The sequence below is a fragment of the Rattus rattus genome, chromosome 2 (assembly GCF_011064425.1).
Source record: "Rattus rattus isolate New Zealand chromosome 2, Rrattus_CSIRO_v1, whole genome shotgun sequence".
Lineage (NCBI taxonomy): Eukaryota > Metazoa > Chordata > Mammalia > Rodentia > Muridae > Rattus > Rattus rattus.
Window position 1 is genome coordinate 40,297,654 of NC_046155.1, and position 27,911 is coordinate 40,325,564.

The following is a 27,911-nucleotide window of genomic DNA, read 5'->3' on the forward strand; positions in this document are numbered from 1 at the left end:
CAGATGAAGAAACTGAGGCTTGCCTCTGTGATTCAGTCCAGACAGTGCAAGCCTGTGACTGAGATCAGTGCTCATAGCACCCTTCTGAGGCCAAAGCCCCCTTGGCACACATGACCTGGAGAAGGCCAGGGTCTGCAACTTCTGACACCATTGTCTTCTTGGCCCCATCAACACTGGTCAGCACCTAGGTCCAAGGTACTGCCTCTGGGGAGTCCAAAGCTGAATGTGAGGTGGGAGGTGTGCTCCATTAGTTCACAAGATAAGGACAGAGCAGATAGACATCCCAGTCCCACATCTATCCTGATCAAGCATTCTGAGAGAGGTGAACCACTGGACATCCCTTCACCACAGCCCCTTGGGTGACCTTTCCTGAAGGGGACTCTCTAGCAGCTATGCACAGTACTGTGTCTGACCAATGCCTACTCTCTCTGGAGCCTTTCCCTCACAACTGCTAGGCAAGCGCCCAGGAACAGGGAAAGAGAGCTGATGGGGTAACCCTGTGAATTCCTGGTGGCGCATGGGCCTGTTGGGTGGGCCAGAGGGTACATTAGGGAGATCAAGATCCAAAACAGATAACAGACTCCGCACGGGTACCACTCCTGCTTTATAAGGAAGTATGCCCCCACCTGGAGTGTGAGTTGGCACAACCACTTTGGAAATGGTTTCGATGATATCAACTTGAAACCAGTACCCTACCTACAATTCCACCCAGGGCAGCTTCCCAAGGGGCAATGGGTGCTTAAGGAAATCTATTCTGTCTTTATTAGAGCAGGAGACCCTGAGCTGCCCAAATATCTGTCGACAGAAGATGTAGCAGAACAATTCACAGCCCTGTAAAGGGGTGAGCTATTCCATCAACATGGTGGGTGAGTTTTGTAGTAGTGCAGGCCAGTACAGGATACAGAAGAACACTTAGGCAGGGTGTGGCCTGCACAGACAAACCGGGTGATGCTGATGAAAGTCAGATCAGTGATGATCCCGGGATAAGCTCTGACTATGAGGAAGAGTCTTTGGCATCTGAACAGCACAGTGTAAAGTTCATCGCAGCGAGTATGAGAGACATCCTGTTCACTAGTATTAAGTCATGCTGTGACTGACGGTTAGGAACCACTTTAAGCACAAATTAGTTAGATCATCTTCTCCAGACCCCTGGGAGGGGCTGAGGGAAAGGGCGAATGGATGGTGTGGTAAATCATGAAGAGAAGGTTTGCTATGCTGGAGCACAGATGAAGCAGTGGATATGCTGTTATAAAAAAAAATAATTCGATTCTTCATTTGAACCTCTAGTCAGTTCTTCAAACCATGTAGAAGAGGCCACACAAATTTTACTGTTGTTCATAGACTCAGACACCACCGAGGAAGTCCGATGTGTCCCCAGACCACTGGCAAAGGTTCCATGACCTACTGACAACATGGCCGTTCATCTGACAACCCCCGTGGGGACCTTTGTAGACAATCGCACCAGCTGATTGTTCTCCTCAGATAACCCCGGAGCCTCTGACGCTGGACACATCTCATCCTGCTCTCTCTCTCTCTCTCTCTCTCTCTCTCTCTCTCTCTGGTTTTCAGGAATATTCCTAACATCACCAAGTACATCATTAGGGATACACCCATGACATCACTACCAGCAATCAGTGTGACCAGTTGTTTACATCCTCAGCCAGGACTCAGCATCCTCAGAGTAGCTAACAAGTTACGGGAAGTAGAGGGTTGGGCCTCTCCACTAAGGAATGGCCAAGCCCACACTTAGCAAGCTATCGTCTTATTGAGACCCCTCAGAGGACTCTTGCTGTACACACTAGTGAAGACAGTAAGGAAGTTTTGGCTTGCCTCCTGTGCTAGCCATTCTCTCCAGACTCTCTAAAGGAGTCTGCCTAAAGGGCCATCTTCTAGTGACAACTTACCTCTGTTCCATGTAGACCCCCTCTTGTGTTTCCTAAGTACCTGTCTTCCCCTCCACCTGAAGTCTCCTCTCCCACTCAGGGCTCCTAATTCTCCTTTATGACACAAGATAAGAGTGCCATTCATATCATACTCAAAAGACTCCTCCACTCTTGTCTCTTCCCACTAAATTTCTCCCATTTCTTGAGGTGCTGGGTTAGCCTGCTACCCTTGGCATAAACTTCCACACATCTATGGAATGAGTCCAAGTTTCATCCTTGTTTTACAGGTAGGAACACGGAATCTACAGATTTACAGATCTACACCTGTCTGCCTGCTCCGAGGGTCTCCATGAAGGCAAAGGTTAGACTGTCTTCTGTTTCTCTCACCAACACTGAACCTGACCCAGGATGAAGCTCAAATAGTTTCAAGAGAAGGAAGGATGTGTGGGGGAAAGGTTCACAGATAGCAGGATGTTGTGAGCCTTAGTCGTCAAATAACAAGTTACGGTCCACCACATGAAAATTCCCAATCCCATACTCAGTGCCCCGCACTACTTCTAGGACCAGAGGCTATAAAGCTAAGGTCACTTGAGTCTAGTGTATGGGGTTTTAGAGGGTGAGGAGCACCCAGGGGACCAGCCTCATCTCAAGGCTGGCAGCCAGGAGAGAAAGTAGCCACAGAATGAAAACTGGGTGGGTCTCCTAGCCCAGACAACATAAGGACTTGCCTGGTTATCAAACAAGTGCACAATTCTCCATGGGCAAGCTTCTCATTTTAGCCTCGTCATTACCATTGACAATGTTGTCAGAGACCATTTAAATACAGCCCACTTAGCAATTTTCTCCAGTCTACAACAAACCAGACAAGCCAGAGTCTTAAGAACCAACAGCTTCAGGCTGAACCCTCCAAAAGGGCGATGAGAGATTTTCTTAGAAGGATTAGTTAAGTGTGGGCTGGGGCAAACAGTAATGGTTCTATTGATGAAGTGCGTGCTGTACATCACCAAGGACCTGAATTTGAATGACCAGCATTCACATTAAAAAGTTAGGTGTGGTGGCACAGTGCTGGGTGCAAGGTCCAGGGAGAGGCAGATACTCCTTGGTGAGCCAACCTAGCCAAATGGAGGAGGCCCAGGTTCAGGTGGGAGACCACACCTTACAGAAGGTGGGGACTGAGCTAGGTAGACACCTGACATTGACCTCTGACCTCCACACACATGTGCACACATGCACAAGTGTGAACAAATACAGGCTACACATACATATATACATACGCAGAGAGGGAGGGAAAAGAGGGGGAGGGTAAGTTTAATGTCTCAGATTCATGCCTTCATCAGAGGAAGTAGTGTGGTCCCTCCAGGTCTTCCACAGAGGCCTCTGGACCTCAGAGATATCAAAGATTCCTAGTGGAGCCCTCCAGCAGCCCACTGGGACCCAAGCCGATGAGGAAGCCAATACTTGCCAGTGTCGTGTCCCATTCTTTCCATGGATGGCTTGGTCCATTCTTCAGCCTTGTCGATGTGAAATAACTTGAGATCATCTTCATCCAAGGCGATATCTCCCCAGAAGACAGCTAGCAGGAGAAAACACAGTGGTCAACTTCACCTAGGGGTCAGAAAGGGGGCTTTCTTAACTAACCTTCCAGAAGTCATCAGACACAGGGAGCAAATCCTAGGAAAGATGGAGCTGACTCCTGGAGTCTCTGAGACAATTGTATTAAAGCCATAGTTATCTGGACCAACCGCCATGGGAACCCAGAGGCTTGCCTATAACTCCATCTCACCCTAGTCTATCCATCATGTCCCCAGAATATAGACAAAAAGGCGCAGCACCGTAACTTACATTTTCACTCACAGCATCTGCTGCCTTTCCCTGTGAATGACTCCCACTCTAAGGGCAAGCAATGTTCTAGAGAGCCATGCCCAGCACCTGGCATCCTGAGCCCAGATGGTGTAGAACACAGAAACGGCTTATAGAAGGCTGTGTAACTCTACTTTGTAGGCATGTCCGCATGGACCCCTGTATGTGCACCTCGATGGGTCCCACTAGGAGGTAGTGGCACCAAGACTGGGAGAATGGGCCCAGACCCCTCCTCCCTTTCCTTTTTGCACTCTGGTGATGAGGTGAGCAGTTCTTTCCCACCAGGTATACCGCCTCAGGGCTGTTTGGCAAATCATTGACTCATTTCAGCTCTGGCGTCCTCATGTGGGGATAAAGTTGGAACTGGACTTCAGAGTTGTGGGAGGAATAGTGATGTCGAGGTTTCCCAACAGCAGCACAGGACTGGGCACGGTGAGTGCTCAGTGACCCACAGGGCCACCCTGATACTCACCGAGATCTCTCTGACACCTGTTTCTCCCCTTCTTCCCCCTGAGGACCCCCTGCCAGCTATAACTCCCATGTCTGCTCTGGGGAATTCCCCTCCCACCCGGACACACTCCTTCCTGACTCTGTGTTGCTGTGGGATTAAACTGTGTCATCATCTCCTCACCCAGCATGTGCTGTACCTGTGCCTGCCAGACTTCCGGCAGACGAGGCTGGCGATCATGCCGCACACCTAGCGTTCGGGCTTTTATACGTTCCAATTATCAATGGAGTCAACCTGCATGTCCATTTCCCTGTTCTTATATTGATATTCCCATATTGATTATGTACCCTCTTATAAACCAGAAAATGGAGTCTCAGTAAAAAAAAAAAAAATCATACTCAGGGTCACATGGCCAGCAAGGGGCAGAGCTGACTCCAGCCCTGGTCGCTCTCCAGCCCCATCCCTCCACCTCACAGCCCCCTCAGCATTTAGATCTATTCAGCTTCCCCCACTTTGCAAGATTCTAAATGTCTTGAAGACAGGCTCTGGTTTCTTGCACACACATCTATCAAAGACCACTTCCCACACTAAGAAAACTAAGCCAGAGGCACAACGTGTAGGGCAGAATCACATAGATTCAGCCTGTGAGAAACCAGGCACACAACTTAACTCCCTCAGTCTGAGCTTCTTCGCCGCTCAAATGGAGATAAACGGTGATGTTGCTTCTTTCCAGGGTTGCCGTGAGCATCAGGTGAGTTGGTGTGAGCGAGTGTTGAGCACAAAGCCAGTACCTGGACCCACTAAACAAATGTGACAAGATATCTCTGTCCCTTAGACCTCAAAATCCTTAGCAATGTCTACACAACAGTGATATATAGTCAGACTGGTTAGGCAGGACCCCCTACATCCCTCTGGAACATTGCCCTACACAAATGCCCAACCCAGGGTAGACCTTACCCACATCAGCCACAAGAGGGTCCAGGGCTGGCTTTGAGGCATCACACAATGGACAGATCTGGTGTCCAAACAATGGGTTCTGTCCCGCCTCAGAGCGGGAGATATGTCAGTCATATCTCCCTCCCCGTGGCCTCCACAGGCTTCCTGTGATAGAATCTGGGTCCAAACTCTTCCCTCTTGTCCTACCGATTCCATCCCCGAGACCTGCGAGACTGATCCCATGAATATGCCACCCAAGACCGTCCAAGTAGCTTCCTGCCCACAACTCAGAGAGGACCTCCCCCAGAATCATCTGGTGTTCAGACGATGGCGTTCAGCGGAGATTCGGCAACCCCAGACTCCTGCCACAGGGGGTTTCAATAAGTCAGGAAGAGCAGAAGTGCTGTGATCGATTAGTAATGACTGCCATGGGCATGGTGGGGAGCTGTAACCCTTTTGGCTCGAATTTGTCAAGTCTTCTTTCACTGACAGGAAGGAGATAGCCTCATAGTGTTTCAGCGGAGGGAAAAAAAAACGAGTTTGATCAAAAGCAAGTGCTTTCTTGGGAAATCCAAGAGATAAATTGAAATAACTGGTTCAAAGTTAACATATCGACAGTAACACACCAGGAACTCGTAGCGCTTTTTAAAGGGATTCAATATCTGAGCTTCCGTGTGGTACCCACCAACTTTCTGTGGTTCCCAGACACCTGGAATGTGGTTAATGTGAAGGAGAAACTAAACTTTAAATCGTATTTTCGCTTTAATTAACTTAAATTTAAATTGTTGCCTGTGGCTTGTGACCATGTCATAAAGATAAAGTTGAATGTAAATGTAACAAAAACTATGACATATAATATGCAATTATTTAAAAGAACAAGAAGAATCAGATACCTTGGAATAAGTTCAATAGGAAAGGTTGAGAAATACGGACTCCTGATAAAGCTATAACGCGAGTGATCCAGAGAGCACGTTGGTTAAGGCATTGCCATCAAGCCCTGTGACCTGAGTCCAATCCTCAGGACCCACACTGTGAAATAAAAAAGACAGCTCCCAAAAGTTGTTCTCTGAGCCTCATGTGTGCACAATGGCACACACACACACACACACACACACACACACACACCACCTACACACATGCACACACAAAAATAAATTCACAAAAATTAAAAACTAAAGAACTATAAAGCTGAGTAACACTGAAGGAGAAACATACTACAGTCATAGATGAGAAAGGCCATAATTTTCAAGGTTGACTCTTCCCAAGGCGATGTGCAGGTTCATATACCTCAAAAAACACAATATTTTTATTATTTACAAATTATCTAAAAGTTCACCCCTACAATTATGTGACAACAGTCAAGAGAAAGTGTGATAGAATTACCACAGCCCTGTCACAAAGAATAGTCTAGAACCAGACTCTAGATTGTGTAAGAAAACCCTGAAAAATGAGGTCTCACAGATTTGTGAAAGGCTCTTCTATGGCTTGTGTTGCAACAAATGATTTAGCTCACTACGGAAAACTAAAGTTCCGCACAACAAAATTAAATCCTAACAAATAAAACATTAAAGTTGTTTCAACGGAATTTAAAGTCTAAGTCTACAGTCAGTCCTCCATGCCAATGGTCTATACCCGGATTCGACCAACCATGGATCCAAAACAATTTGAAAAAAAAAAAAAAACAACACTGTGTCTGTACTAAACACATACAGGCTGTTTTCCGTCCCATTGCCCCCTAAGCAATAGAGTGTGGCAATTATTTATAAAGCGTTTGCATAATGTCAGGAATTATACGGGAGGGAGTGCATAGTGCCTCACACTAAGTACGACTCCATTTGACCCAAGAGACTTGAGCATCTGTGGATTCAGTCTCCACGGTGAATGCTGGAATCAGTCCCCACAGATACCAAGGGAAAACAGTATCTAGAAAACACAGCTACTGAAATATTACTAAAAGACGGAGTGTGGCCCATGAAAGCCTTCTCTGAGAAAATTCTCCAGGCTTGCCCATGACCTCTTCCACTGCCGACTGCCAGAGAGTCGGACTGTCATCCATGGGTCAGGAGCATTGATGACATCATGGAGCTTGACAGAAAGACGGAACCTCGGAGGCCATCCTAGAGTTGCTGAGAAAGGACTTACATGCTTAAAAGATCCCTCGATTAAATCACATACACACTAAACTCTGCATAGCACTAGTAACGGCAACAAGACACTGTCCCCAACACCCGAGTCCCAGGCTCCTTGCCATTCTGTTGTGTCTTTCATGGCCATAATGAAGAAATCGCACTGGGTCACCTTTGTGAGATGTGGAACTGCAGAGTCACGGAAAGAATCTCAGATGCATTTCCATGAAAATCCCTTCTACCCTCATCTGCACTTGGCTGACCTTGCCAGAGCTTTAACCCTGCAATTCAGAGAGCTGTCAACAGGAGGTACAGTTTGACCATGACATCCTGACCCATAAGGTAAGGGCAGTTCAGAAAGAGACGGTGAATGATCTACAATAAGAACAATGCTTTTCAGAAATAAACATTAGAGACCTGTAGCTGGGCGTGGAGGCTTGCACCTGTGATCCTAGAACTCAGGAAGGTGGAGAAGAAGAATCTCTATCCAAGGCCAGCCTGGGGCTAGATAATGAGTTCCATGCCAGCCTAGACTGTGAAGAGAGACCTGCTCTCCAAATTTAAGAAGAAGATAAAGAAGGAAGAAAGAAAGGAGAGAGGGAATCTTCATAAAGCAGCTGAAAGAAATTTGTGTATGCACACGTGTACAGTGTTTGTATAAATGTGTGCATGTGTGTAGGAAGTGGGCAAGCACAGATAGGTACAAATGCCTAGAGGTCAGAGGTCAACATCAGGTATTGTTTTTTATTACACTCTTCATCAAATATATTTTAAAGTTAATACATGCAAACTGTAGAAATATAAAAAAGAGACCGACTTTAAAGGTGCTCTTTCTTTTAAAAAATGTTTAGATTTGTCTCACTTGTCGTTGACCGTGTGTGCACATGGAGATCAGAGGACAGCTTTATGAAGTCAGTTCTCCTCTCCTCCCATCTTTATGGGAGCTCTGGGAGTGGAACTCCAGTTGTCAGGATTCAGAACAAACCCTCTTATCCACTGAGTCGTTTCGCCAACCCTAAAGGCAAACTTTATAACCCTACTCAGTAAGTGGTACCCGCGCTGGTGTTTAGCAGGAGCTGGGGCAGACACAGGCGTTAGTCATGTTGGCTGATTGCCTGGGGCAAAGCTGCTGCCCTGGCTGGTTTTAGTCACTGAAGGTAAAGTTAGAGGAGGCAACACAGCTCTCACAAGCTGGTGTAGCAGCTTCAGCTCACTAGTGCTATGACGGTCTGTGCATAGCATGTCACAGCTCCTAAATTCTATCCTTTCTTATCCCCTGCGTGCCTGTCCCTTCTAGCTATGGAGGAGGAAGACTCACACTATGACAGGGACAAGTCACTGGGACAGACTCCTGTCCAGCATCCTCCGCCCCAGGGTGTGCTCAGTATAGCACTTCATCCTGTCTGTTCTCCATCCGCAGTGGCACTCTCTCTGTCCCCAGCCAGGCAGAGAGAGACCTCCTTCCACTCTGATTCCATCAACAGCCACATTGCCAAGCTGTGGTTCCTTTAGCACCAGACAGTGCTTCAAAGGGTGGCACTTAAGCATGGGACTGAAAATGAGCAGAACCTGGGCAGGGGGCACAGGCAAGAGCATATTGGCCAAAGGAATAATGTATGCAGAGATGTGACAAGTGGCAAAGCTCTTGTCAAGTGGGGGGCAGGATCAGAAGTAGTCCCACTGAAGGAAGGAAAGCTGGCAGTACTGTTGGACATAGCCATGTGGATTCCTGAAGATGTAGGTCATGAGGTCATGGGGTCACAGGAACAGAGAGGTTCAAAGGGGCAGAGAAGGAAGAGTAGACATGGTGAATGGATCCAGGACTTGGAGAGCAGCCAGGGTGCAGAGGTTCTAAGGAGTCCCTCACTTTGGTGCCACATGTCATGGTTTGCCATTCCTTCCATGCACACACCCTCCCCCAGCTCCCAGCATAGGGCCTGACCTACATAACTGCTTCATAAATGAAAGAATGAATGACCTGAGGAAGGTCGTGTGCAACTGATGGAGGATCTTAGTGAGAAATCAGACCTTTGGCTCCAACCTCAGATCTGAGCTCAGTTCTCTGTTCTCGCACAGGACCAGCCTCTGGAGCTAAGATTCTGGGTGAGCTCTGCAGTCTGCTTCAGATGAGCGCCTGGCATGGCCAAGACCAGACAGCCAGACAGGTGCTTAGAGGGGACAGAGTGAAGGAAAGTGGCCCTGGAGATCCCTCACGACCCTTCCTGTTAGAGTTTCTATGAGTCTTGGAGACAGTGGGTTTCTGGCAGTGTTTAATGAAATCAGGTGCCTGACTCAGGGCCCCAGACCCACAGAACTGGAAGTCTCTGAGCAGGCAGCGGCCCAGCCAAGCAGAGGGAGACCCCATCCGATGCTGTCAGCACCAGCCACCCTCGACAAGTTATGCCTCACCAGCTCCCAGACAGCACAGACCTGCAAGCCCCTAGCCTTCCCAGAGCCTCTTGGCCACATTACTCACCCAGAAACTCTCTCCAAACCCCAGGAAACCTGGCCTCTGCGTGGAGGAAGCCTTCAGTGTGAGTTCTCCCCCACGTCCCTCCCCTTCCCTCTCCTCTACAGGTCAGCCATTTCCTTACTTTCTCATGTACACTTAGAGCTTGGGGGACTTTTCAATCCTCATCCTGCCTAACCACAAATCTCACGCTATGGGGCTATGTATCCCAGGATGTCTGCGCTGGCACGGTGCACACTTCCACAATGCACACAGGAAGCTGTTCATGATCCCGTACAAGTGACGTTTGTCCTCATTGGCGTTTCCTCACCAGCACGAGAGACAGCTGAGCAGCTCCAAGCTGCTGGAGGTTGGGCCCACAATCCACTTGCAATGAGCATCTAAGAAGGGTGTTGGTGTACGGAACTCCCAGTCTCAACCAAAGTGACAAAAGCAACACCTCCAGGAACAGAGCCCGGGAACACACATTTAAACACAGGCTCTGTCATGCCCTGTTCTCACTCACACTCAAGTTTGGGAACCAACAGAGTCAGTGGTCTCTAAGTCCCCCCCATAACAATTGTTTGGTTCCCTTCCTGTGTCTTTTAGAGATACAGTGAGATCCACCTCCGGCTTGGCATTTGCCCATCCCTGTGGCATCTCAAGCAGAGAGGCACCTTGCTAGCGCTTTTAGATGGGGATAAGCCTAGGTTAGTGCAGGAACCAAACACGGGAGATTCAAACTCACGCCATTCCTCTCGGGGAAACTGGCAGAGGTGGGGTGGAGAGGTCAGAGGCAGGAGAATTATAGGGAAATCCTACCCAGAGATGCTTTTAGTTCTGTGAGTTTCCAACAGAGGGATTTGCCAGGTTTGAAGCAGTTTTGTGTGAATCTTTGTCAGGGAAGTGTATGTACAAACAAACAGGGAGGGTTTTTTTTTTTTTAAGTAAAAAGTTAATCGGCTTAAAGTGTGCAACTAAATCGGCAAAGCTTACATTAAAGTAACCCACAGAGAAAGGACCCCATGGAAGGAAAAGCTCCAGGGATACAATATGGCTTCTATGTTCTTTTGTAGTTCCCAGCTATAAATATTCATGGGACGGTGTTAATGGGGTCCACGGCTCTATGCAACCACAATAGTTTAATTGTTTATTCTCAGGACCATGAACTTTGAAACCATGACCCTAAATTTCAGCGCACTCGGTAGCAAGTGGGCGGGGGAGAGGCTTGGCTTGCGAGGCCAGGGAGGAAGCAGGCAAGTGTGAACCGTGCCTCCTGGATCTTTGGGTGCAGATTAAAGGGCAGGGTCTGTTTAGCATGGGAAGCCTCCCGTCTGCAGAGCCCACAGCTGCTCCTGGAGAAATGGCCTTCTTGCGGGATGGATGGCTAGGCTCTGCGAACATATGGCAGAGAGGAGTAGGAAACAGTAAATATTTTAATTGGGCAAAATAGATTCATTGTGGGTTTTATATTGGAGTCTTAAGGGAAGAATAAAAACAACAAGTTTGGATCCAGGAATTTCTAAGATGGCAAAAATGTAAAAGCCACCTAAACAACATATTTATTCCTTGCTGGAGGAATCCAGGGAGGCAAAGCATCGGATTCCCATCATGCTTTTCTTCATAGGAGGGATGACAGGTAGCAGACACACCACACACCTGGACCTCTTCTGATTTACTGTCTCCCAGGACAAATGTCCCTCATTGACCTCAACCCTCGTATCCATTGAACCTGTACATGACCTCTTAATCCGTCTTAGTACAGAGTCACATAGGCCCAGTGGTGACTGAAAAATGGCGTCCAAGTGGACACTTGTCCTCCCACACTCCACTGTACCAGAGCCCATTACCTGCTTGCTCTAGTTAAGGATGATCCAAGGGGTCTGAGTGCACACATCAGAGACCCAGTAGGATCCAAGTGTCCTGGGTCGGTCAGGACCTGGGAGAGCGCCCTACACAGCAGAGTCCTGTAGAACAGCCCCAAGCTGTTGGCATCTCATAGCAGATGAGCCAGAGGGTCTGGCTGGAGCCTGTGCTGGCCGCTGCCTTGCCCAAGGTAGCTGTGTGTTCTGCCTGGACCCTTCATCTACAGATCAGAGTACTGTCACCCTGATACTTCGGTGGTCACCCTACAGCTTGACTCGCTGCAATAAAAAACACCGCTCGGCAAGCTGAAACTATAAAATGTATGCAGCAGATTGGTGTGACGGGGTCTGTCATAGCTGCAAGGTTACCTATGCTTTAAAGCTCCAGATAGACTTCATCTGGCGAACCTTCCCTACCCAACTGGTGACTTCTTAGACACACGGGGAAGAGTTAAGTCAGTAGTGTCTGTCACCAGCACTGGGGCACTGCCCACGTCCTCACTTCCCCACTCACAAATTGTTAATGTGGTCAACACGGTGCTCCCTGTAAATGAATGACTGGAGCCAGGCCTCTCTGCTCAGTCCTTTGTCCAGTAGGCCTGCACCTGCACCTCCCAATTCCCTTGCCCACTCTCACTGTGTTCGCTTTGAATCAGGGGGCGAAAAACACTGCAGACAGTGCCAGGGGTGGGGTTGGGTGGGAGGTCTGGGTATTTCTTCTCTGCTGTGGTGCTCCAGGCCTGGCCATGGTATCTCTTGGGGCTGCGTCACCTCCCACCCGTTCTGACGCCAGTAACATTGTTCCCTCCCTGATTCTTAGCTGCCGGGAGAGCTCGCTTGCCTCACTCCTTAAGCTCTGTGTCTCGGGCTAGTTCCTTCATTAATATAAACCATGCACGGTGACCCTGTTTCCCGTAGGACATCCTCACTCACGTAGCTGTCGTGAGAAAGACTTTTAAACAACTCCTTTGACCTGGACTCCCACTTCCGGATTCCAGCACAATATGACTGCCTGCCATCTCACACCCGCTGCCCCCCCTCCCCCCAGCGGAAGCCCGCACCGACTGTACTCAACAACAGCGGGGAAGATGCAGTTTGCATCCTAAAAGCCAAGAGCGTCTCGGATTTTAATTGTACGTCCTGTGTGTTTTGACTACGGGACCGGCGTTTCATAAGCCCTAATCTCTCCGCTGTGGAATGATCTTTCAAGGAGCCATAAATTACACGAGCAATTGTGCGTGACTCACTCTGAAGCTGGAGGCCACTGGAGGCCTACGCGGTGAGCGGAGTGGGAAGATATACTAAGTGGAGAGAAGAAAAGGCCTGGGGCCTAGCTCCAGCCTGTGACTCCCGATAAGATACCGCCCCTCCACACCACAGGGTTCTCACTGGGAAACTGAGACATTTAGAATAGACACCCCCAAGGGTTCCCCCCAGCTCCAACATTCGGTTAGTTTTGGCAGAGCGGTGGTTAACTTACAGCAATGCCTGTGGCCTGTTATCTTAACTGAACCTTCTGTGTAAAAGCCCAGCACGTTTGGCTGACTGTGGCAAAGGCTGCTTTTTGCTTTTACCAGTTTCCTTTTCTGCTTCTACAAGAAAAGAACCCTGGACTTGAGTTCAAGCACTCTCTACAGTAAAACCTCCAGATTCCAAGGGAGCTCCCTGTGGCCACGTGACTACGTTCCAGCCAATGAGAGGATGCATACATGGCAAACGGGAAGCCTCTTCTCATGGTCTTTATGCAACTTTGTTCTACCTGCCTCTCACAGCCAGATTGCCAGTGGCGGTCTAGGGCTCTGGCTGCCATCGTGGACTATGAAGAGAAGAGCCTCTCCCAGGTAGAGAAATGAGAAAGATGGTGGGCCCTGGCTCCTGGAGCATATCCAAGATGGAGCTTCCATGAGCCTAGACTGCAGACTCCAGAATCTGATGTGACAAAGACACAGACGTCGTTTTCCAGCTGTGGTCACGCATTGCCTGCCTGCCCCACACCTCCCTGTTCTCTCGTGTTCTGCTGTTCTGGAGCTGGGAGCTGTAAAAATACCCCCTCCACCATCTGTCGCAAGGGGAGAGAGACCTGGATGCCACTGCACCATGGAAGAACCCTTGCTCGCTGGTTCTGGAGGCCTCGTCTCTCTTGCCCCTGCAGGAGTTGCTGCCAGCCACATTCACAAGCGCCACCGGCTTCAGCCACTGGAGGTCTTCCAGTCTCCCTCCACTGGGCGGCTCCTTGCCAGCCGGCCTTTTCCTGCTGCACATCTGCCCGCTTCTCCACAGCCTCACTTATCCACAATGAACTGTACTTGAAGGAAATTAAATGGAACGTTCCAGAAAGTGATGGTTAGTGTTTTACCCCACATACCGTTCAGAGTAGAATAATAAAATCGTGCACTGGGATATCCTGTCCTGTTTGGCCCATGACTCTATCCATCACATACATTCAGTGCATATTACCTGCCCATCAGTCACTTAGTGGGTCATCTCAGTCATCTGATTCATGGTCACAGCATCCGTGTTCTGATTGGCTGTATCTTCCTTGACCGTAGTTAAGGGACAAGCTTAAACATCGTGGCAGGAAGGAAGCTCTGAGGCGTGAAACATGAGCCGGATTAGCTTTGGCGCTATGGCCTATAAGGGAGACTCAAGTACAGACCAGTGGCTCTGGTCATTCGCTGGAGGTCTTGGAGCATAAGTCCCTACAATAATGGAGCCAGATATCTCCATGAACTTCAGCTTCCAAGGGCTGTAGCCACGCCCTCTCCTAAGAAGTTCAGATTCCAGCCTGAGGGATGGGAGTAGGGAGCCGTGCCTTTCCTGGTAGTCCCTTCCTACACCCAGCACCCCTGCTTTCATCTAAGTTCTCTCTACCTTCTCTTGTCCCCATTTTCGGATTAACAACTATGCACTCTAAATTTACTAATTGCTCTCCAAATAAGTGCCTGCTGTGGTAGGAGTCTCTCGCCTGCACTATGACAGACAGTAGACTGACTCGGGTCAGTAACTCAGCACTTAATCTTGACTGATACAGTCATGGGGAGTGGGGCCCAAAACAGTTCTATAGTATGAAATGCCTTTTCTGCTTTCTAAAGAAGCAAATGATCTCTCCAGAAATTACTCGTGGCAAGTACGACAGAGAACAGTCGACATTCTCACTCTTTAAGGGAGCCCACTCAGTGTTAAAGGCACGTCTAAGTGTTCAAGACCATTTGGAAAAGAAATGCAAATCAAATGGTAACTGCAAGTTGAAAAAAAAAAAACAACAAAACACTTTTCTCAAGCCCTAGCACTGATCTTCAAAAGCTAGAATACACGCGATCAACCTTCGTGGGAATGCAGGGAAGAGAAAAGAATGTGGCCACTTGGATCATTTTGCTTTGGTTGTGCTGGGCATTGCACCAGGGTCTCAGGTGTGCTGAGCATGTGCTGTGTTCACAGCCCAGACCCCACGAGCATCTATACTTCTAGCAACTCTATTTATAGGAATTTAGAATCAAGAAATAAAGACATGTATAAATATCTAGTTAGTTTAATGCTGACTTACACATCATCTTAGGTATTTGGGGAAGGGAGGGGGAGGGACCACAAGTTCAAGACCAGTTTGGGCTACATAGGGAATTGTGAGGCCTGCATAGGCAGCTTCTGAGACCTTGTCTCAAAAATAACAAAACGAGCCGTGGGCGGAGTGTTTCTGTAACACGCTCAAGGCCCTGCCGGGGTTCACTCTCCAGTGTGCAGTAAATAAATACCAGGCCACAAGCATGACTCCAGCATCACTGCTTACAAAAGAAAAAGGGAACAATTGGGAGGGGGAATCTGTGTCTTACAAAGGGGACTTGGTAAGCAAATGACAGTGTTTCCATGCAACCATGAACACTACTTAAATTGATGCTCTCTATGTAAGTCTGCTTGTTGCATAAGCATCTTCACTGCCACAGAGAGGTCTGTGACACTAAGGAAATGGAGTAGAAGGTTCAGAGCCACACAGATATTTGAGAAAGGGGACCTGCTGCTACGAGCACGTACAGAGGGTCTGGAAGCACACGTGCCCTTCCACCATGATGTGTAAGCCAGGAAAACAATTTATGTTAAAGCGCTTTCTCCCCTTCCCATCTCACAGATGTCCCACTGCTTGCTGAACATGTCTCGGTGGTCTCTTCGTGTTGCTGGAAGGGCCTTTCTGTACATCGAAGCTCAGGGCCCTCACAGCACAGAGTGCGACCCAGTCTCATCCCCTCTCCCTTCCCGCTCCCAGGATAATAATGGCCCTCCCCTCCCAGGGTTAGCCGTCCCGGCCAGGTGCTTCTTGTTTCTGTAGATCCTAAGCATTGTGTATCTTTCCAGAAATAACCATTCAAAAGCCATCAGTAGCTCCCCATTTCCCTGAGATGTGTTTCAAGTTACTCCGCTTCGAGTTCCCTTTTTTCCGAGTTTATTTCAATCTTGTCACCATTGTTCTTCAAAATAAGCCAGGGTCCAGTCCCAGCTCAGTCACATCCCGAGCTTCCCAAGGCTTTCCCTTGACTCACAGTGCTCTGCCTGCATCCCAGCATCCTTCCGGCCTAAGCTGGGGGCTTCCCACACCCTTTCCCAGTAATCCTTCCTTAATCCACCCATGGTGAGTCCTGCCTTTTGGATCCCTATGGTATCCCACTCACTCGGTGCTCATTTGACAAATACTACTGACACTATCCAGGCGCTGACACTGCTGGTGACAGGAAGCTGAGGGAACCTTGTTTCTTCCCCCAGTAGCTTTATTGTCTGGTGTGTGGACAGTCATTGAGCAAGTTGCCACTCGCCAGTAACTCTAATCCGTTCTATTTAGGGGGAAAAATGCCATATGGAAAAGTAAAGGAACTTTATAAATAATGAGTAATCTACAAAAAAAAAAAGAATCCGATATTATATGGGGCTGTGCAGGCTGAGTCTGAGCGAAGCCTGGGATGCCTGCATGGAGAGCCCGGAGAAGCTGCCAGGAAGACCCTCCCCCAGGGAAGAGTGGCAGGTGATAGGGAGGGGCCTGCAGGAAATGGTGGGCAGCCACGGAGACCACCCATTCTCACTCCAAATGCCTGGGAAGTTCTGAACCATCCTAAACTGGGTCTGATTCTGCAAATGTTGTCAGATGTGAGTTTTAAAAGACCATTCTGGGGGGAGGAGGAATGGGATAGGGAATTTATGAACAGGAAGTCAGGAAAGGGAATAACATGTGAAATGTTAATAAAAAAATATCCAATAAAAAAAGAATACACTAAGGCCCTGTGTTAAATCCCCTACAACCTACTAAGGGTATCAGCTGGGTATAGGTTTCTCTTCATGATTGTATCTTCTTCTCCACTCCTCTATACCCCCTCCTAATCCTGCATTCTCTTGGTTCCTGCGACTAGACTGTAAGATTACACACTGAGGACCCAGCTATACCACTCCTGGGCATATATCCAGCATATAACAGGGACACGTGCTCAACTCTGTTCATAGCAGCCTTATTTATTATAGCCAGAAGCTGGGGGGAGCCCAGATGTCCTTCAGTGGAATACCCAAGATACAGTTCACAGACCATGTGAAGCTTGGGAAGAAGGAGGACCAGAGTGTGGATGCTTCGGTCCGTCTTAGAAGGGGGAACAAGGTACTCGCAGGAGGAGATTTGGGGACAAAGAGTGGAGCAGAGACTGAGGAAAGGGCCATCCAGAGACTGCCCAGCCTGGGGGATCCATCCCACATCTTGTCACCAAACTCAGTCATTGTTGGGGATGCTAGGAGGTGCAGGCTGGCAGGAGCCTGATATGGCTATCTCCTGGGAGGCTCTGCCAATCATTGGGCTGAGCACGGAGTCCCCAATGGAATAGTTAAAGAAAGGACTTAGGTAACTGAGGGGGTTTGCAATCCCATAGGAGGAGCAATGATGTCAACCAACCAGACACTCCAGAGGTCCCAAGGTCTAGACCACCAACCAAGGAGTACACATGGATGGACCCATGGCTCTGGCCGCATGGTTCTGTGAAGGCTCGATGCCCCAGTATGGGGGAATGCCAGGGTGGGGAGGCAGGAGGGGGGGTTAGGAGTACCCTCATGGAGCATGATGGGAGGGGGGCATGGGATAGGGGGTTTCTGGAGGTGAGACCAGGAAAGGGGATAACATTTGAAATACGAATGGGGAAAATGTCCAATAAAAGAAAATAAAGAAGAGAAAAAGAGACCATTCTGTCTGTAGTATGCAAAACAGATTTGGAGAGTGTAGGAATCCACAAAGGAGCCGTGGGAGGGAGGGGTAGATGTTGGGGGGAAGGGGCGGGGCTTAGGTCAAGCAGTAGGGATGGAATGAGGCAGACAGGCTCAAAGTCGGACCCAGAGCAGGCAGGACTTGGTTTGGGCCACAGGGCAAAGTGAGAAAGTCAATGGCTTGTGACCAGGTGTCCTGCTAAAGGACCTGGGTGGACTCTTGCACCTGTGACCACTTCTGAGCCAATGGGGAAAGGCAAAGAGCTTGACGGGCGGGGCATGGGGTGGTGGGGACAACTAGCCCGGGGCTTGGAGAAGAGTTTAAAAAGAGCAGGCAGCTTGACAATTCCCTGTGGGAACAGGATTCAAGGACTCACATCAGCACCCAGTAACCCAGGTGGGAGGAAACGGAAGTGTGGTGGGCAAATTGCAGCATGAGGCGGGGAGCTAAATGGCCCAGCTGGTGAAGCAGGCAGACCAAGGCTGAACACCAACGCTTGAGTGTTCTGCGGGCGAGTCTGAGACTATCGATTAGCAATTGGCAGGAGCAGTTAGAGGATGGCGTGATCACAGATAGATCGCTAACCAATCAGCAGGAAAGCTGGGCTCCGTTGCTAGGCTTGCATCCAGGCAGAAGGAGATTGTGAGCAGGCTGAGTGGGTACAAGGGAAAACCTCTTCTGCATATCGGTATCTGCCACCCTCTCCTCGCTTCACGGTTAAGAGCCAAGGAGCGGTGGAAATTAACACTTGTCACTTGCTGTGGATCCCAAGAGAACTCCGCGGCCTTGAGAGGGAGAGAGAAGTACTCACAAGAAACTCGGCCTGTCATTCACAGGGAAATTCTTTTTTTTTTTTTTTTTTTTTTTTTGTTCTTTTTCGGAGCTGGGGACCGCTTCCAGGCAAGCGCTCTACCACTGAGCTAAATCCCAACCCCTCACAGGGAAATTCTTAAGGGAAAAAAACAATGCACCCAGAGAAGAGCTACCAAGGACGGGGCACTAAACTCCACTCAGTGACGGCCACATTTAATCTCCAAGCAAACCGTCGTGCTGGACTTGAATGCCATTCTCATTTCCCAAAGGAGTAAACTGAGACTCTGAGAGGTTAGGAAATTTGGTCACCTCGCACAGGTAGTAAAGTCACCATGGACTGCAAGCCACAGGCTGTGTCATGCTGACAACAGCGCCTTCAACAGGATGTTGGCCCCTCCAAACAAGGGTTTCCCTGGGAAGCTGGTCGTCTCCTTCCTTTCCTTCTTCAAGGGAACATGGCTGTATCCTTCTCTCTCACCTGACCGTCCATCCATGTTCTGCCCCAGGAACATCCCTCTTCCAGAAAGAGAAGAGAGAGGAGATACGTTTCAAGATCTCGCATTTATTTATTTATTTTTTTTTCCGGAGCTGGGGACCGAACCCAGGGCCTTGCGCTTCCTAGGTAAGCGCTCTACCGCTGAGCTAAATCCCCAGCCCCTGATCTCGCATTTATTAGTTGACTCTTTCCAACACCTTGTAACCAAGAATGTCTTGGGATCAGAACTCTCTCATCTTTATCAAGATCTGGGCCAAGGGGGAAAAAAAGTCAAGGAAAAAAGGCTTGCCTGTGGCTTCCCGACAACCTCGAGATTGGGTAGAATAGAGATGTGCTTGTTGGCCATGGGTAGAAAAAGGTTTCTGCAGTGATTTGATGTCCTTGTCCCTATGGTAACCAGTTAAACATTCCAGCCCAGGTTCTTGCCTGGGCAGAACCTAGACCACGGCCTGCAGTAGCTGCAAGAGCCTAAAAGCCCAGGGCATACCCCAGGGACTTCCACAGAATCTCCCAGTCTGTGTGGAAAGCCAGCACTGGGTACTTTATAAACATCAGGTATGGCCAAGGCTCATAGGCAGACCCACAATGGAGGGTTGACCTTATCATCACTGCCACCCTGGTGAGGATGAGAAGCCATGATCTGAGGACTCATAAAGTGACTGTGGGGAGAAGCACACCACTCTCAGATGTGCCATTGAAGCCAACCTCCCTGGTACCTAGACTCTTCGGAAGTTGGAGGCCACAGGAATACAGTCTTGGAGAAGTCGGGAGGAGCCAGGTCCCACTGTTGACCCCTAGACTTGGGACTGGTTTCTTAGCTTGCTGTCAAACTCTCAACTCAACACCTTCCATACGTTTATGAGATTCTTGACTGACTATAGTTGTGAGGTAAATCTCCTTAAGCATACAGGAGCTACACACATCAATCAGCATGGCAAGAAAACACAGGTCTTTTAACATGTCCAGTCACTGGGTACTGTCAACTCAGAAAGCTTGTGGGGTTTCAGTGAGTGAGAACAGCACAAGCGATGATAAAGGCTTTTAGAAGTAAATATCTCCCATGTCCCAAGCATTCTCCTAAGAGCTGTGTCTCTATGAAATCATGTAATCTACCTAGAAACCCTATGTAGTCTATATTTATATAGTGTTGTATTTGCCCAGGGAGCTAAGACAGGCCTTCTCAGAGGTTTTAACTCCAAACTCTGATATTTTCCAGTACCGGTATTCTTGCTTTGCCACAACTGTCTCCTAGTAATGGCGACCGGTGATCACATGAACAGATCCAATCTACACAGTTGGAGATGCGACAGGTCACCAAGGAGCCACACAGTTACACAGAGGTTCACATTTACTGAGTGAGACTAGGCTGAAGGATGGGTGTGGAGCACTGCAGGAGAGGGTCCTAGGGAGAGTGGTCAGCCGGAGGCCCATAGCTAACCACAGACGTACTATGGAATAATATGTCCGCTTGGCTTCCATCCAGAGGCATCTTCCTTCTGAGCCAGCCATGTCCAGCCTGGGTGGCAGTCTGCAGGGGACAGTCTGGGAAGCTCTTAGACCTTTAACACCAGTTTGGAGACTACCCATGCCAGGGTGCTGCAGATCCAAGGTTATTCCCATTAGCACTCCCTGACCCCAGTGCTGAGCAGGGACCCCAGGAAGGGGCACGCAAAGCCCATCAGGAGGGCCCCCAGGGATGTAAGACCTGGGAGCCTACCTCTGAGGTTTCACGGTGCACATGAGTCCAATGGAGAGCAGAAAGACCAAGCCTGAAACTCAGTTTCCCCCTGTATGCAAAGTAGCAGTCACCATATTGCATGTCTCCTGTGGGGATGAGGCTGAGGGGTGCGGAGTGGTGTTTCTTACTGTGCTTGGGCTCCCAGAGCAGCCTCATCTGTGAGGGACCTGACAAGTTCCCCATTCTCCTCTCCCCTTTCCCAGACACTGCCTGTCCAGCAAAAGCATTGGCCATTGTTGGGAGCCCTGGTTACAGTTGGCACTTGATGCTCCGTGTACTGAATCTGCTTGCCTGGGCAGATGTAAGAGCTGAGCCCTGAGCCAATTGGCTGACCCTTACACAGAAGCCAAGGTAGCGAGTCTCCTCCCTAGACAACGCCCTTCTCTGAGTCTCTGTTTTCTTTATTTTTATTGAAATATAGTGAAAGTGGCATAAAACTTACCCTTCACTTTTTAAAAATATCTTTCATACTTCTTTAAAATTAATTGTTTTTACTCAGGGGAGGGCATTTGGCCTGCATGTATATCTAGGTACCTCTTGCATGCCTGGTGCACCCAGAGAGTAGAAGAGGCATCGGATCCTCTGACTGGAGTTATAGATGGTTGGGAGCCACCATTTTGGTCCTGTGGAAGAGCAGCCCTGCTCTTGGCTGCAGAGCCATCTCTCCAGCTCCGACCCCTCTTCTGAGACACTGTTTAACAAGAGTGAATCCCAACTCTGATCATGCAACTATGAGATCACTTATTGCAAGCCAAAAGGCTTAAGAGCACCTGCTCTGCCCTCGGATGACATAAATGCCCATCGCTGAGCCAGAAGCTGGGCTCAGATAAAACATCTACCATTTAGTCCTTGTGGCAATCCTGAAAGCTGGGTGAGTCCTTGGCAACTGAGAAAACAGGATGAGGGAGGTTCAGTGACTTCCTCACACTCGCATAGCCTTGCGAAAGGGCAGGCAGGTGGACCAGATGCTGCTCCTGCCTGGAGACTGAAAAGGCATTTAACATACAAGGCCTTAGAGAAATTGAATTCCATTAAACCAGCCATCTGCCCATCAGCAAGGACCGTATAGGGCAGGAGAGGATGTAAAGGAAGATGTAAACACACCAGCTGCTCTCACCGGGGGCTGAGCCTTAAGAGACCCATAAGGAACAGGAAGGCAAGCTTCCAGGAGAGACTGCTTGACCCTATTGTCCTCTGCCCCCTCTTCTGACAGTCTTAGGTAAGGGCTGCTGCATGGCCCACACCGAGGGCAAACGCTTAGTTCCTTTAGCCATGAGCCCAATCCACCTAAGGCCAGCATCCTTCAGATACTGCAAACATCACAGTGAGCTAGATGCCGCTCCGGGTACCAGGCACAGAGACTGAGGCCCAGATACTGCAAAGGTGAATGACCTTCCATCAGGACCTGGAGGACTGCTGACAGTCGCTTCCCCAGAAAGGTCTCTGGGTGAACCTTCAAAAAGGCCTCCTTGGAAAGCTGGGCGGTGGTGACGGATGCCTTTAATCCCAGCACTCCAGAAGCAGAGGTAATGAATCTCTGAGTTTGAGGCCAGCCTGGTCTACAGGACAAGTCCAGGACAGCCTGGGCTATCTTGAGGCAAATAAGAAGGGTAGAGTGAGGCTCCAAATTCCAGAGGTGAGATTCGAAATCACGGGCAGGGGTCAGGGGTAGCCCAAAACGAGTGATGGACCATTTGTCACACTGTAGCTCTCACTTTGGCTCCTGAGCCTTAAGCCATCGGGAGCCAACAAGTCCACATATCACACGTGAATCCAGCACACGCAGCTGCCCGGCGCCTTTGGCATTTGCCAAGCCACTAGCTAAGTAGTAAGCAGGTGCCGCAGGCTGGCGGCCAGTTCCCTTGGATTTACACAGACTGCCTGGGCTTCTCCGCATTACCCAAGCCTCATGCAGGCGGTTTTGATGACCTGAGTCCCAAACTCTCCAAATCAGTTCTGGGAAGTGGCACGTACCCACTGCCTGTCTCCCCAGTTTTCAACTTTAGAACCTTCCCTAAATCTAGAGAGGACCCAGTCAATGTCTCAGGAGCGTGGCAGGTCAGTTTTGCAAACCTGGCTGCCCACACTCCCTTACTCCACTTGCTTTCTAACAACGTCATTTTTACAGCTATCTCGCTGGTGAAAGGGAGTCACGTCCCAGCTGGGGCAGAGGCTCGTCCTCACGCTGGGTGTGAGGATGTGAGGTGGTCAACAGAGGCACGGGAACTCCCACCTGGTCCTCTTAGATCTACCTGGAGTCTAGTTGCTGTGCTGTGAGGGAGCACCTACAACACAGTCACACGGGGAGGCGACCTGAGCGTCTCTATCCAACAGTCCAATGAACAGGCAGCTGTGGGCAGACACACGGGTCCGGGAACTCTCAGGTGGATTGCAGCGCCTCAGCGTCAATCCTGTAGGTCTTTCTAGCTGACAGACACACACCTCCCTATCTGTTCTTAATCCACTAAGGCACAGTCGTAATGGTTCACCAGACAGGCTGTTGTGTACCAAGTTAGGGGTGAGTTCTTCCCCAAGAATAGAGCGGGAAACTAATATAAACCACAAAGGGCTACACACTTCGGGTTTATAACGGTCTTCTCTTCCCTGGATAGACGATTCTAGGAGGTACTTGGAGGATACTAAGAAGCCCTGGAGGGCCCAAAGCTCACCACCTAGACAGAGCAGCCATCTGAATCCCAATCCCTGATTGAATTCTTCTTCCCTGCCTTACACTTTCGGCCCCCTCCCTGCTGTTCCTGGTTCACCCTCCTACCCACACAGTCTACACTCACGTCCTTGGTTGTGGCCCTGCTTCCTAAAGAAGCCAGCTAAAACCGGCTCCTGGTTACATCACAAGGCAAATGATTTTGCTCCCACCTTCATTTTGCAGATATGGAGAGTGAGATAGAAGCAGGGGCAGGGGTGAAGTGAGGTACAAAGCCCTGGCTTCACTCCGCTGAGGATGAGGGGATGAGGGCAGGCAGCAGGGACAACGGCCAGCATGGAGAAACAGAAAATGTCTGAGCTCTTGTACAGTGCCTAACTATGTGGCAGTATCTAGGGAAAAGCCAGTAATAAACCTGTGGACCCACAGACACTGTGCCCAGGAGCCCATGGCTGCCCCCCATCTGCATGCCAGGAAGGTTCCCGCTCCCCCATCGACTGACTTAGTAACCACCCTCTTTGCAGAGTCAAATGTTAGTACATTTAGAATTGACAGTTTAAAACGGCATCCAAAGCTTCAGTCATGAAGATGTTCTTTCAACACGTCTCTAGAAAATCTGTTTATAATGTACCCAACACTAGACATATCTTTCTATGCACTCTAATCTGTCATAAATCCATTCCTGTCCACGACGAGGACACAAAGACCTAGGGGGAGCAAGGGTCTTGCTCCAGGTCATGCAGCTGGTAGGTGGGGGTCATTAATGGTTGTTCATGGTAAAGTGGTAGAAGTGTTAACGGGAGCGTGGCAAGCGTGGTAAATAAACCCAAGAGGGGTTGCTACATGTACTGCAGTCCACGTCACTTTGATGGCTAGGCTGGAACAAAAGCCACAGAAACACAGGACACTGAACCAGGACACTGAACAGAGAGGAGGTAGGGGACTCGTGTACAAGTCCCTACTTGGTGTCATGTGGGTTCAGGGTAAGACAGGTGATCCATCAAGAGGGGCGTTTCCTGGTTAGCAAGACGTCATGACAGGCAAAGGCACTGCTACCAAGCCTTGTCACCTGAGTTGGACCCCAGGACCACACAGAAGGAGAGAACCGACTTCCAAAAGGCGTCCTCTGACCTGCACACTCATGCCATGGCACACCAGTGCACCCCACCCGAACATAAAATAAATGAAAAAAATGCAATTTAAAATAGATCTGTCAGCTTAGAGTCCAAACAAACTCAATATGTCCATTCTATAGAGGAAAAACCAAGGCCCAGAGCAGACACAACTTGTCCACTGATAGGTGGTGAAGAGCCAGGCCGTTCTGCACTGTGGACGCATAATGGAATGGAGAGCCACCCGGGGAAGGGATAGGTGGGAAATGGTTTATATGTGAAGCTCTGAAGCAGGGGCCAGGAGCTGGCCTTCTGATGAGAGCTTCCAGGGGGTTAGCGTCCCCCCCCCCCAGGAAAGCTCTGAACACGCTACCAGGAAGTGCAGGTCCCCCTAGTGGGGAAGCTGTCTTTTCACTAAGACTTTGGCAAAGTGCCACTTGCTTTTTTGCCTTCCTTAAGGGTGCTCCCTACAAGACAGAATTCTGAGGAGGATCGGCAGCCTGAGTCGCGTCCTCGCTGTCTCCCTTGCTATCACTCTCTCTCTCTTCTGGTTGCTCTTAGCACCCGGTTAATCCAGGGAGAGTCCCAGGGTGGGAGTGGGGCCTGGAAGGCTCCAAGGATGGCTGTAGAGGATGCTGGACCACACTCGGGCTTCTCTGTTCTCCAGCCGTGACTGCTCATCCTGTCCAGTCTATGAACAGTCAGAGCATTCATGTCTCCGTTCCCAACATTTTCTCTGAAATCACAGCACAACCAATAGGCAAACTTGCCTCAGGTTGTCCCTGGAGGCTCAGACCAGGCGGGAAGTTGTAGTCAGATATGTATCTTTCCCTCTGGATCTGCAGCATCTAGACTAGTATCCTACATACATGAGGCACCCAGCCTGTTCCTCAAACCAATCTCCCTTCTGGCCCCACTGGCCCCTACTAGCCCCATAGGGCAGCTGGTCTGGATCTGACAGGTGTGACTGCTCCTGTTCACCTCCACCTCATTTCAAGCTTAGGTGCTCTCTTTTTAGGACCAGGCCACCATTCTAACCGTGCTCAGACCATCCTGACTGGATGTCATTCAGGCCACGGTGCCTTCGTTTATCCGGAAATCACTCTTTACTTCCCTCCCAGGACCTCAATTATAGGTGGATTCTTCAGGCATCTTCCCAGTGGTGAAGACCAGGTACCTCACACCCAGCTTTACCTTCAATATGCACAGGCCCTCTGGTCTCAGGAAAACACAAGGCTTTCCTAGACCTCAGACACCATGCACTGTGAAGTGACTCAGCCTACATGCTAGAACCACCTCAGTAATTGTAAAAATAAAGACAACATCTAATTGATTCCAATGACAAGAAATTCCCACATGAGCCCTCTCATTTATCTTCCGATTTAGAGTTGAGGAAAGGAGGCTGGGAGACGTCTCTACGAACTGAGGGACTGACATGCACTGTCCAGACCTGGTGGGCTCTGTGCCCAGAGGAACCACTCTGACCACCTCAAGTATCCTCAAGGCTTCTCTCTTGCCTCCTATCTCTTATTTTCGCCCACCGGAAGTGAAACAGGTTGGGCAATGGACAGAGGAAAACGCTACTGGTGGGCTCCCGACCACCATCCAGGAACAGCCTCAAGATGGTCTTGAGTCCTGCACCTCCCTGGGTCCCCAGCTAGTAACTGCCCCATCTAGCTCCTGACTTTGGATATGCTTGGGTCTTTGGGGGGACAGACACTTAGGAACCTTTGCTGGGATGCTTCATCATCATCATCACCACCACCACCACCCCACCCCATCCCAAACAGGGTTGGTAGCTGGAGGGAAACAGGAATTGTAGCTGGGGCAAAGGTTTGCACTCAAAGGCCGGCGCCCCGGGTGCTGTCCTGGGGCGCAGCTTCCTGCTGGAATTAGAACACCTGCTGACTTCCATCTCAGTCCGGTGCTGAGGAGACTTCGGGGGCTAGGGGGAAGGCTGGAGCAATTCAAGTCGTGGGCATCCTCCCTAGGCGACCCTTCCTTCTGCCTCCTGTGAAGCCTTTCTGTCTTCTAATCTCTTCCCAAGAGGAACTACAGATCTTGGGAAACTTCGCGGGAAACTTCCAATTTCTGAGAACTCCGATGAAGCCAGCTACTCTATCTGAGCCTGGAGCACCGCGCCCAGCCAGGCTCGACTCCTGCAGTGTCTGGAGGTAACGGGTGCCTAGAGGCTGACAGGCGACCTGAGCCCACCGTGCGCCATACAGGCTTTGCTTGCCACAGCTGCCAGGATTCCCTATGGGACCGCTCCTGAGGCCGCCACCCGTTGTGCACTGATTAACCTGGGACCAGGATGTCCTCCCTGGACTTGGAGGAGTATTAAAGCAGTTTCCCCGAACAAATTGTCGTCTTCCACACACACACCCCCACCCCTTCCCGCGAGAGCCCGGGACATCTCCCAGGAGCGGAGTGGTCCCCTTGCCCACCACTCATTTGCATTTCAAAGGCAAACTTCTGCCCGACTTGCCCGGAGACTGGGACAGCGGTGGTACCTACCAGCTTTGCAGGGGTCGTGGTATTGCAGCTGCTGCTCCTGCTCCGTGCCCTCCTCGCCTTCCAAGGCCCCGTAGTCCAACGCGACATCCGAGTGGTCCCCAGTCACTTCAGCACGGAGGAGTAGCGATAGCAGCAACAGTAGCACCAGGGTGCCAAGAGCGGTCGCCTGAGGCATAGTGACAAGGGGTCGGTGGGGCCCGAGGGACTTAACGTGCACAGAAAGCTCAGATCCAGCGAGACACCACGTACAGGGTCGGTTGTGGTGGTTGCTGCTTGGCTGCCAGGCACCGGTAAGGTACGGAGCAAGCCCAGTAAGGCGTTCCTGTCTGGTCTGGACACCGGAGAAGCCGCTGCTCAACACGACTTGCCCAGAGGCCAAGGCTGCGGTGGCTGTGATTGTGTTGGCGGCAGCAGCGGTAGGAACAGTGGCCGCTCCGCCCCTCTCCACCAGGGCTGGACCACACGCCCTCTCCAAGGGCCCCGGACAGCCAATCACTTATGTGCCCTAGGCGAGGCCCCTCCTCTTCCCTGCACCTCAGTAACTTCGGAGGAACCGGAGCAAAGATGCTGACAAGTGTTTGGCCCTTGGGGCGCGCGCCCACCTAGCCAAATACAATCTTGTTTTGACGCTGTCGTACAGGCAATAATGCTCCTCAACACTGAGGCTAGGCTTCGCGCCCTACCTCATTCTAGTAACTCATTTCACAACTCCCCGTTGCGCGCCTGGCAGGACGCAGGAGGGCCAGCAGCTTGGTGTGAGCAGTCCTGTACACCTCACTGCCA

General features: G+C 50.0%; 1 protein-coding gene across 1 annotated transcript in view; it reads right to left on the bottom strand.

The window, feature by feature from the left end:
* Window positions 1-27,911, bottom strand: part of Tll2 (tolloid like 2) — a 115,324-nt gene extending 87,413 nt beyond the window's left edge. The window contains exons 1-2 of the mRNA XM_032895500.1: window positions 27,129-27,911; window positions 3,346-3,456 (exon numbers count right to left, since the gene is read on the bottom strand). Of these exons, the coding sequence (XP_032751391.1) occupies window positions 3,346-3,456; window positions 27,129-27,303 (286 nt within the window). The 5' untranslated portion in view covers window positions 27,304-27,911. The remainder of the gene's footprint in view (window positions 1-3,345; window positions 3,457-27,128) is intronic.